General features: G+C 39.3%; 1 protein-coding gene across 11 annotated transcripts in view; it reads right to left on the bottom strand.

Annotated features, from left to right (window-relative positions):
- Positions 1-12,125, bottom strand: part of ACACA (acetyl-CoA carboxylase alpha) — a 277,171-nt gene that overhangs the window by 90,409 nt on the left and 174,637 nt on the right. For all 11 annotated transcript variants that reach the window (XM_058560445.1, XM_058560443.1, XM_058560444.1 and 8 more), the window contains 4 exons: positions 7,056-7,097; positions 5,883-6,098; positions 5,225-5,380; positions 2,850-3,053 (listed from right to left, as the gene is read on the bottom strand). In XM_058560445.1, the coding sequence (XP_058416428.1) occupies positions 2,850-3,053; positions 5,225-5,380; positions 5,883-6,098; positions 7,056-7,097 (618 nt within the window). The remainder of the gene's footprint in view (positions 1-2,849; positions 3,054-5,224; positions 5,381-5,882; positions 6,099-7,055; positions 7,098-12,125) is intronic.

Genomic DNA, 12,125 nt, shown 5'->3' with positions numbered 1-12,125 from the left:
TTGGGGGTGTCAAGATGTTCTCTATCATGACTGTGATGGTAGTTACACAGGCATATACAATTTCAGAATGAACTGAACTATACACAGAAAATGAGTGCATTTTATTATATGTAAATTGTATCTCAATAAAGGTGATTTTAAATGTATATTTCTCCCTTATACTACACATTGGAAATCAACTGACTTACACAATGGATTACCCAAATCTCTTCTCCCCACTATGACTACCTGACATCAGTGTTCACTGCAGCTAATATCACAAGGACTATACAAGGAAAATGAAACTCAAGCCAGTCAACCTTGCTCCTTGCTGGCAGAAAGAATAAACGATGTGCTGCCACAAGAGGTTGATAGCAATGGCCAGGAGTGGAAGCCTCTGAATGATGAGCTATCTATGTTATCTCCATTTTCTACTACAATGGACATAGTAATTAAAATTGGTGAAGTATATATTTTACAAGTTCATGAAAATATGTTCACATTTTATATATCATACACCTTTCACCATTGGGCTTCTCTTGGAAAACAATCTCTGATTCCATATAGTCTGTCCCCTTAGAACGCTGTACCTACTTTATGATGGCATGAATCATAATCATACAACAGAGAAACTAATTATCTGTCTTATTCCATCGTGACGTATATTTCTTGAGAACAGAGATCTTTGTATCTGTAGTGCCTGACACGCTATAGGTGGTCAATAAATATTAAATTAATGAACAAATGAATGAATGATATGGATAGTTCTACATTATTTTAAAATCATACAATGGGGGCCGGCCCCACAGCTTAGCGGTTAAGTGTGCGTGCTCTGCTACTGGCGACCCAGGTTCGGATCCCGGGCATGCACCGACACACCGCTTGTCTGGCCATGCTGAGGCCGCATCCCACATACAGCAACTAGAAGGATGTGCAACTATGACATACAACTACCTACTGGGGCTTTGGGGAAAAAAAAAGGAGGAGGATTGGCAATAGATGTTAGCTCAGAGCTGGTGTTTCTTAGCAAAAAGAGGAGGATTAGCATGGATGTTAGCTCAGGGCTGATCTTCCTCACCAAAAAAAAAAAAAATCATATGATGAATCACTAGAGCAAAGAAAGGGAAAAACAAATTGGCAATAAGCATTAAGCAGGCATTAGGAGAACCAGAACTGAGTTGGAGGCTGTTCCTTTTGCTGGTTCCCTCCTCCAGCCCTGGGTCTTGAGTTCACACGTGGCAGTGGCTATTGAACTCTCTCCACTGAAGAGACTGAGGGAGATCTCCTTCTTCAGGGCTTCCTAAGTATGCAGGACCCGTGGTAAAAGGGGTTCTCCCTCAAGTAGAAGGTAGCTCATTCATTCTTTCAGATACTTAGTGAATGTTTATTTTGTGCCAGGCACGGTACTAAACCCTGATTGAAGGCTTCTGTGCCTTTCATGCTCCGGTGTCACCACTAGCCAGCACAAGGGAAATCTCAGAGCTTTCTAATAAAAGAAAAGGGAAAAAAAAGTAGTCATGAAGAACAAAAATATTTACCAAAAACATTAAAATCTCAAGTGGCCATCTTATTTTTCAGAAGAATAGACCTGCCTTGAAGCCATTGTAGGAGTTAATTAAAAACATCCCTGCCCATGGAAAGCTTTGACTGAAAATGTCTTTAAGCTTGTCCTGAAAAACATCAAATGCAGCAGAAATTACTGAATACTAACTACTCTTTCTCTTGCTCACCCCTCATGCTCTTGTGCACGCTCTCTGTTTTAACTGCTCACTTCTCATGGCATAGATTTCTCTGGCTATCTAACTGAGAATCAAAGGACAAAATGAAAGGTCGCTCTGTCTATCCAGACTCGGATTTTTAAAATTCACCTTCAAAATACTGGCAAAAATGTCTTTTTTAACCTCTGTTCCCAGATTTAAAAGGATATAGATAAAAACAAGAGACATATACTCTCTTCCTGGCACCCAATGCATAGAACAGGCTGAAAACTTTGTGTACACATTCTGGAACAAGTTCATCCTCTAACCTGAAGAAATGCAGTTCCCAAGTTCAGGCCAAAGACCTAAAATAACACCTCAGTTCTTAAAAAGATGTGAGCAACGGTAAACCAACCTAACTCCAGTATTATAGCACATAGCCCAAATATTTAGAAACTAAGGTGGTAAAATCGATTTAAAGGGAATTTTCTGTTATGACAGAATCAATCTACTGAAAGAGTCACTTTCCATTTTCACGGTCTCCATTTTCCTATGCGAAAAATGGGTTAAAGTTTGCCATTTTGCTCTTTTATAGATATTATAATACTCTGAACTTTTTGAAGGAAAGATAATGTGTGTAAAGGGAATAACATAACGCAATGTTATGTTAAATGGTAAATATGATAAAGTCACTGCTTGATATTGCTCAAGCTATTACATTAAGTTGAAATTTTCCTTCAAGACAGAAGTTGGTGACACATTTCAACAATTCTCTTTCCTTACTTGCCAATGAGTAGTCTAACTAGGCTGAAAACAGAAAAAAGGACAAATCAGACCAGAGAAGACAAGACTGCTCAAGTGGCTCAGGAGCCTACTCAAAAAGGGCCCTAAATTGCAGAATTACCTCTGGAGTCAGGTTCATTTGGCATCTCCTAGGGCTTACCAATATGTGACAAAAGGTTGAGGGTTTCATAACATCCATGATTAGGAACAAAGGCATATCTTATGTGGCAAATGAAGTTTTTCAAATTCATGTAACCATTTTAGCTGGTAGAGGATAACCCCACTAGGTGAGCCAATGGGATTTGTGAGTTTGGGTCTTGCATAACAAGGGCAAGCGGCTTATCTATAGGACCAAACCAAAACTTAGAGGACCCTGCTTGACTACTATACCTGTGCTGTCCTGGAGTCAGTCACTTCCTTGTACAGGCTGATGTCCAAGTAATAGCCAGACTCGTTTGTAAGGAAGAGACGAATGGGAATTGCTTTTCCAGTTGGTGTCAGGCGAATGTTGATTTTCAGTTCTGCCTGGAGGACGCGTAATTTCCACAGCCGACTTCCATAGCGCATTACCATGCTCCGCACAGATTCCTCAATCTGACACAGACACATCACCAAGCACAAAACTTAAATACCTTGTAACTAGGACGTGTTTCAGGTCTGCCCATCTTCGGGAAAGGAGGACTGGAAAAAGATGCTGGTTTCTGGAGACGTGTACTATGTGTATTCCTCACAAAAACTCAGTTTCTCTCCAACCTTTCTCTTGCTTAGAACAAGTCAGGGACAATTTCATGCTGGCCTGGCATTTGAGTGGTTTTCTCTGGCTCACAACACCCAAATCTGTGCAACTCCCTTCCCTTTTCCCAATTATATTCAGAATCTATATCAAAGATCTGCAATATCTAAAATTACAAGCCATGGGATTTAAGAGAAAGCCCCAAATAAGAATAAAATCTCTAGTTAAACAGCTATTAAGTAGCATTTATATGCATGGTAACTATGTTTCATTGCACTTACAGGACCTTAAATCAACATAGCAATTACCACCATGAGCTTTTTTCCATACAGTTTTATTAAACTTTATAATATATGCCTCTTGGTAAATTGCACAAATTAAAGAAAGAAAGGCAATTTGTAGGTGGTGCTAGAATGTTCTCTCTAAACAGAGCTCTGATGTGTGGTCATTGCCAAGTCCAACTGGGATATAAGCAGACGGGGCAGACATTCCCTAGTTTCTCTAAGCTTTATACCAAGGCAGCTTAGTGCTCCTGTTTTTCACGGTTAGGGGAGTTACCTTAACCAAATGCCTTAGATGTGATTTCTCCTTACTGACATACTAAAGCAAAAAATTTTTTCCCAACATGGCTGCAGGCAGCTAGGACATACTACTCAAAATTAATGTTTTCTTAAAGTATCTTTCTAAAATGCTTTTGCAACTTCTTAGAAAATCTCAAAAATATCTCATACCCCCCTTCTCTTGTGGGTCTTCAGAAGTATGTGCCACCCTTGTAGTTTGTTTCTACACCACAGAATTTTAGGTTAGAATGAGTTTCAAGGAGGTAAGTTCTCTATTCCCACACTTGCTTGCTAACCAAGAGATATCTACCCATTCTTTTCTCGAGGGAACAAAAGTCAACAATCTCTAGATGCAGGAAATTGACAGCTATCCATGATTAGAAAGGCAGAGCCAAGGCATATGGGTGTTTGGAGTGGAAGCAGAGAGGCTGATATCAAAAACTCATTGAGAAATGGGAAGTCAAATCTAAAAACATACATAGTTATACAGTGTCCAGGCCATGTTTTAAGTCTTCCAGCTTCACCAGCCCCAGAATGCTTAGGAGAACCTTTGCCTAAACTAATGATGGGACTTGACACTCAGTGAGGAGCTCTGTCCTTGGCCTTCCCGACAGACTAAAGTAACTGGTCAGCAGCTTGAGGTCTTGAAGAAACAAAGCAGAAAACTATTTCTCAGGTCTCAGAACTGAACCGAATACTCAGTTCGAAAAGCACAAGTCCATGCCTACAACTGATCTTGAAAAAGGGATATACTGGTTCTCCTATCCAAATTCCACAATATCAGGATAGAAAAAGGTTAGAGGGAGCAGGAACAGAGAGCAGCCTGTCTTTATTACACTTGGATAAAAGGTCAAGTACAGAATCACCTTGTTTTCCTTCCTTAAATTATATGGAGTGCATTTTAGAATAGAGCCTCAGGGAAGAAAACATACATAATACATATGAAATTCCTTATCAACCAAATTCTTTCCCTGTGGAAAAATACTAGAGAGAAATAGGTTACACACTTAGGGAAGGTGCATTACCTCCCTAAGGCCACCAGGTAAGTATAAGTATCATTTGGTACAAAGAGGCAATAATTTTGCCAAAATGCCCAATAATAAGAAAGTTAATTATTCCAGATGAGAAATCCTCAGAGATTATGTAGAATAAGACCACTATCATGGCAAATATCATAAAACAGGTACCAACAGAGAAAGAGAAAGAGGTTGTATGTTTTTGTATTGCTTATAAATGACCAACAAGATAACAGTATACCACCTTCAGTTTTGAGGTCTGCTTTCAACGGCTATATTAAATTTTTGACACCATCCCGGAAACCCAGTCTCATAAGCACTCCGTAAATTTTAAACATGAAGGGTTCAACCAGCTTACCAAGAGTTCCTGTTTCCAGGTCTAAATGAGAATAAATACAAATGACTCTCTTTGTTTGTGTCTGCTAGTGCTAGGAGAGAAGCTAAGGAGAAATGCACCTTTGATGGGTCCATGATGACTGTGGGCACAAAGTTGAGGAAGATGTGGTTGCAGTCGGTACGGACATTTGTATTGTTAAAAGCGACTTCCAACTCATCCATGGCTTCCAGGAGCAGCCGCTCCCCTTCATTTTGTAGATATTCAAAAGAAGCTTCCTGTGTAGGAAGAAACTCACCATCAACATTAATGTGTTTTAAAAGAGGCGCTAAAGAAATGGCTACTAGAATTAGTGAAGCAGTGGTGTGTCGTGAACCAGTAAGGTATCTGCTGCAGATGTTATTTACCTTTCTCCCTAGAGTCAGCCCGGTGGCCAAAGGCAGAAGGGCAGGCAAGGGTCAGATAAAGAGTTCCTGCCAGCCCTTCCTCCTGCCTCTTAGTGTATCATTTCCTTCCAACAGGTGGAGATGCTGGGAATCCCCTATTGGGGTGACATCTCACATATGCCAAACAGAGCCGTTTAGAAAGGAAATCTGTTTAGAAAGGAAAAGCTGAAGAAAGGTTATGGCTATGGGACTCTCAGATTTCTGCTGGCTGTTGGAGAGTGGGATGAAAGAGAACAAGAGCCTTGATTCAAAAAATGAAAAGCTGATTTTGAACCATGCCTATTTCTCTGTCCCTTCCCTCAGGTATAACTTCCCATTAAAGTATAGCACCCACCTTGGTGACCAGATCAGAATGTCTGATGATTGCACGAACAAAGAACCTGTAGTCTGTCACTTCTGTGCCCACTTCCACTTTGGCTGCCCCAAGATACAGGTGCATCTTGTGATTAGCACATGGAATGGCAGTAAGGTCAAAATTTCTCATCCTGTTCAGCTCCAGCTGGAAAGCGAGGGCAGGCTCCAGGTGACGATAGATACGATCCTCCTCAAACTGAGCATGAGAATTAAAGAAAAGAACAGCTCGCAAGAGTCAGTTACAAAATTATATTATAAATGTGCATGTAAAAGAGATGCTTAAAAATAGAAACATAAGCTATAATGTGCTAATAAGCAAAAAAAAAGGAGCTACATACAAGGATAATGCTATAGCTTACATAAGATTAGGCACTAAGGTACCTATTTACTTCCCAAGCTTTCATCATTTATCCTTTTACAAGCGGTGATGCTCTCCATTAAAAACAATCAAACAAAAACATTGATTCCCTCAGAACTCTTGTTGCATTTAATGTCTTTATAATTCATTTTTTACAATTAACCACAAACAGCTTCACATTCACATCTACTTCACATACCAGTGTTTTGAGTTTACCATATAATTTTTTAAAATAGGGATATTTGGCTTTGGAACATACTACATCCACAGATATATAATTTTTTATATATCTTTTTTAAAAGTTGTATTTACATTTACTTTGTAATGTTTTGTTGAAACTAAATTGTTTCCAGAGTACCTATCAACTGAGTGAATGGAGAGACAGAGCCAAAAAATATGAGCTGGTAATAGGAAGAAACCAACAGGGTCTGAAATTCTGTATTTTAAAATTGAAAAACAAATGCACATAAACAAGGCGTGAGTATAAATGAACTGTCTGTTGGTGACAAGAATAATCCTAAGTATAGTAGTCGTTTAATATCACATCATTAGGATTGTCCTAAAGCATACGGATGATTTTGAAAGCTATTACTTTCTTTGGGTAAGTCAATACATTTGATTGTTTCCTAAACCAAACTCTTTCAGAAGGGAGTCTTGTTTAGTTCCAAGACGCGCGTAAGGCAAAAGGAAGTTCAATTAGAGAAAGGAGAATGGCAAGAAGAGCATATGGCAAAGGTAAGCCACTCTCGGGCTTAAAAATTAAAAAAAGAAAAGGAGGAGGGAATCAATTCTTACCTTATCCCTTGCTCGGAATGTGAAAAATTTAGGGAATTCTCTCTGTGTTAAAGAAGGGGAAAAGGTGTCAGTTCTTCATAGATATGGCTCTTTGGGGATAAACACATAGTACAGAAGCAGTCAAGCGACTAGAAGACAGTTTCCTAGAAAACATGCTCCTTACCTAAGCTTAGCCCAGGGAATATGAATGATGTTCTGGGTAACCATCACTTTGACCCCACTTCCAAATTTGAGAATCACCACACTATTAACCTAACTTCAACAGCTACCCTCTCCTAGGGAAAAAAAAAAACTAGTATTTTTTCATTTCCTGAATGAAAAAAAAATCTTCCTAGGTGTTGCTCTTGGCACAACCTGGCAAACAAAACCAATACACCCTTACGCTGAAGCACTGCAATAGTAGTTACAGACTGATTTCCCAAGTTTCTCCTTAAGAAACTCTTCAAATGTAAACTACCAGAAAGCAGAGAATCCCCAATTCATGTTTCTTTCCACATTCACACTAAAGTCAATAATTGCAAGGGTTTAAACAACATTTAAAACAAAGAAAAGCACAAGATGTTATTTTGGTCACTACCACTATATGTATAGGAAAGAATGGGGTGGAACTAGTGAACTTGTAATCATTTGGTCTTACTGCTCTTTTGCAGGGCATTACAAAAGAAAGCAACCAATTTACTAGAACTTTATTAATTAACAAAGATGAATTCAATTAGCAGAGTCCATTAGTTTCTGAAATTTAACTTATTAACACCAAATACTCCTGTTTCTCGGATGGTAAGCTCTACTGGCAGTGTTGGAATCAAGTCATTACTATTTGTCTCTATAGGAGGTTTCATTAGGCATCTTCTTCATTATGAGTGCAATGTAATCAAGCACTTATTGGTACAAGGCTGAGAGACCACGACTAGCTGCCTAAATATCCCTCAATGAGCTTTAGGAACCATGAAGGAAACTTGAACTGAAAGCCTTCTAGGTGGCAGGTGCTCTCATGTGTTGTCCCCTCAAATGCTCTCAACAACCTCTCGAGGTGGGTATTATGACCCCATTTCACAGCTGAGAAAGCCCTGACCAAGTGATACGCCAAGGATCACAGAGCCAGAACATGAACTTGGGTCTCTCTAATGCCAGAGCCCAGGCCCTTTCATTTCTACCACCCCACCTCTCAAGTGTAGGGCATTCCCTTTCTATTCTTGTTATAATCCAAATTCCTTATTTAGAGGACTTTTCTCTGAAGAAACAAAAAACGGAAATTAAGACCACAAAGAAAAAAAGCAAAAAACAAAGCAAAACTCATGCTGAAAACTTCTGGTTCTTGAATTTACTGAGAGCTTCTTGAACACTTTCCACAGGTATTATGCCTCGCCCTCACCTTAACTATAGCTTGCACAGTTAATAAATTTTTTTACATTTTCCTTGGCACTTTAACTGTAAAAGTGCATTTAACAGGATTCTAGGAGCTTGTTTAGCAAGCCCAGGAAACCCCTTGTCCAGGCTTTGGTTTTTAAAAGCCCTTTGAAAGTGGATTTTACACAGCACTGATTTTTTACTGGTGATGTTTTCTTCCTTCTAAATAGTTCTCTAATTCCCCTGAATGACAGTGAGAACATGGGGATGCCTTCAAGGTTAAGCAGTAAGATGTTCGGCTGAGTTGTCAGTAGATTTCATGCTCAGGGCTTTATCCAGTCTAGTTTGGGTTTTATTTTTGAGGGGTATGGCTTTCAGGGCATTAGCTAAAAAGTAACAAAAGTCAAAAAAAGGACGGGTAACAAAATCCTTTCATGAAATTTTCTGAAAGGAAAGTCAAGGGAGGTGATAATACAGTCTTTTAAGCACAACTCTTCTATTCTGCCATACTATTGATTAACTAGTTAATTAAAATACTTATTTCATACACGATTTATTCAAGCCTGTACAGTTGTAGGATCAAAATCATTTTCCTTCAAAAACACAATAGGGCCGGCCCCACGGCGTAGTGGTTAAGTGCACGTGCTCCGCTGCTGGCGGCCTGGGTTCGGATCCTGGGTGCGCACCGACGCACCGCTTGTCAGGCCATGCTGTGGCGGCGTCTCACATAAAGCGGAGGAAGATGGGCACAGATGTTAGCTCAGAGCTAGTCTTCCTCAGCAAAAAGAGGAGGATTGGCATGGATGTTAGCTCAGGGCTGATGTTCCTCACAAAAAAAAAAAAAAAAAAAAAAAAACCCACAATAATAGTAACCAAAAAGACACTTTATACCACTAAACCAATTAAGAAAATTTGTAGTAACTGAGAGCGTGAAAAACAAACAATCTGAATGGAAATACCTTTACTACAAATAATGAAAGAGACTGACTAATTCTTGGCAGAGGTGGGAAAAGACTACCAATCAGAAAAACCACTTTCATTAAGGTTAGCTAAGAAAAGGTGTTATGAGATGATACAAGTAAATTTTTTTAAACTTTTGAGTAAATTTTTAGCTCAATTTCAGCATGAAGCATTCAGAAAAGGAGATGGCAAGAACTTCTGTGCAATGAGAAAGAAGGATTAATGAGCAATTCTTTGGGAGATATGGAAGTCCAAGGACTTTCATAGAAGTCACCTCTTTTGGCACTCAAAAATCACAGAAACACAGAAAAGAAGAAATCCAAAAATCTGGTCCTATAGTTTTACTAAATTCTTTCATCCTACCTCATCCTCATACTGCCAATTTTTCCACTAACAGTATTCATGCTTATTCCATCACTAATGTAATTGCTTTCCAGGCTTTCTACTAGTGTTATGGGCAAATATCATACGTGAATGTACACAAAGAAAAACCCTCTTAGTGTTTTGGTACCAAAAAACAAAAGAATGCAACATTTCTCAGGAAGGAATTATACTCCTGCTGTGTTCTAATCAGCCAACCATCATCAAGACAATCAAAATAATTTGCCTAAATTAGCCAATCAAGACACCCTGCAAATCAGAGAATGTAAAAACCTGCAACAGAAAACATCATAGCTGATTATGATACTAATAATCGTGTTAAAAACCTAATGAGATGAAGAAATTGGAAGCTTGCTGGTGCAATTCTCTTTTACCTCAACATGCTGAGAACTAATTATGTAGACTGTAATTAAAACAAAAACCCAAACCAAACCTTCTGAAAAACTAATAGTTAATCCACTAGCAAAGAAAACTACCAATTTTTCCAGCTTTACTGAGATATTAATTAACACATCAATTTTGTTTTTAAAGAAATGAACTACTAACCATGATAACTAGAGAGTGGGCTCTTCTTTCAGGCCCAAATAATCCAAAACATTTAATTTTAAAGTGGGAATCACTCACATAAAAATCAGTGAAACTACAATTACCTCCTAGGTGATTTACAGCAGAATTGATAAAATCGCATGAAATCTTACAAACAAGAAAGAAAAGGAAACTTAACAGATACAAAACTGATGTAGAATCTCATCACGGTTCTTGGACCTAATGCTTTTGTTTAGGTGGCAAAGGATAAGAAGAAAATATGCATTTTAGTATCCTTAACAAAACTTTGCTGAAAAAAATATGGAAAGCTTCAAAAAGTATAAACTTATATTCCAATTAAACAGCACCTTCTGCTGCACTTTTAGAATTCTAGATCTGAAACGTGAGTGGAACCACAGAGACTTAATACTACATAAAACTGGAGAATGGCAGCTTATATAGCTGCAGAAATTCAGAGCCTGTTCTTTTGCTTTCAAGGCTTTAATCTTTTTTTATTTTAATATGAAGGAGATATTTACGAGAATAAGACTAGTTTTTCCTCAAACTTTTTGTTTAAATATCAATGTTAAGCAGCTATTCAGGTCCCATTATGGGCTCTTGATTTAATTAGATGATTAAGGAAACAGATGACACCAAGCCTCCTTAATGCTGGTGAATACCGCCAGCTCAGAACAGTCTCGATGTAGAGTCAAGAGACTAAGGCAGCAGCAGACATTCTGGTGGGCAGCTCTCTGGGGACTGAGATGATTAACAAGGAAGTTTTGGAAATGCTTATAGCCTTCACTGGCATCTGAATAAACACTTAACAATATACACACTCTCTACGAACCTCTACTCTGGCCCTCATTCGCCTTGTTCTGGTTCTGAAGCAGTCTGAGAGATGAAAACTATGCAACAGCACAGCTGCTTCATTCCCTACCAGCCAACATTGCTTTTGAACCAAACTTGGTAACCTTCCTCCTCTCCTTGCCCCCTCATGTGTGCATTCTCTCTTCTATTCAATAACATAGGGATTTCACAGTGTAGAACAGGGGAGGCTGCATACATCACAGTGGATTACCAAAGAAGCCAAAGAGATCAAGGGATTCACCTCTAACACTCCCAGAAAGCTTCCTCTTTTTCACACTACACTAACTACGGGGCAAGCACACATCAGATGACATGACAGAGGCTAAGCATTCTTCCTGAATGGCAAGCTACCACCAGCAGAGGAACTCATAGCAGCACCAAGACAGTGAGCCCCGGATTTGTATAGCTCCTGCCAAGGCCTCCTGGTTATTGGAGATCCTGGCTGGAGGCCAGGGATAGTTGCTTGTCCTTGCCCCCTGCGTAACCACTAATCACTTCTAAGGGGCCGATATAAAAATACCCCAATTCCTCTGCCATTCAGTTCTTCAGAGCAAATCCAGTTCACACCTAAACTTTAATGTTCTTATGTCCTAAAGCAACCTTTCCCACACTCATGACAAATCAAGTCTCTTGATAATTCAATTGATTTCCCACTTGATAACATTATAAATAAGAAATGGACAATGATTCCCAGGGAAGACCCACTTCTGGGCTCATTTCCCAGCAGATTTTGCCTATACATGTCCCTATTTAACCTAAATCCAGAAATATTAGGTTAGCAGGGAGAAAAAAAATTGTTTTAAAGCTGTAAATAGGACCGGCCCTGCGGCTTAGCGGTTAAGTGCGCGCGCTCTGCTGCTGGTGGCCCGGGTTCGGATCCCAGGCGCGCACTAACGCACCGCTTCTCCGGCCATGCTGAGGCCGTGTCCCACATACAGCAACTGGAAGGATGTGCAGCTATGACATACAACTATCTACTGGGGCTTT

Source organism: Diceros bicornis, chromosome 18, assembly GCF_020826845.1.
Source record: "Diceros bicornis minor isolate mBicDic1 chromosome 18, mDicBic1.mat.cur, whole genome shotgun sequence".
Classification (NCBI taxonomy): Eukaryota; Metazoa; Chordata; class Mammalia; order Perissodactyla; family Rhinocerotidae; genus Diceros; species Diceros bicornis.
The sequence above is the reverse complement of the archived record's forward strand: the minus strand, read 5'-3'. Positions and strand labels throughout refer to the sequence as shown.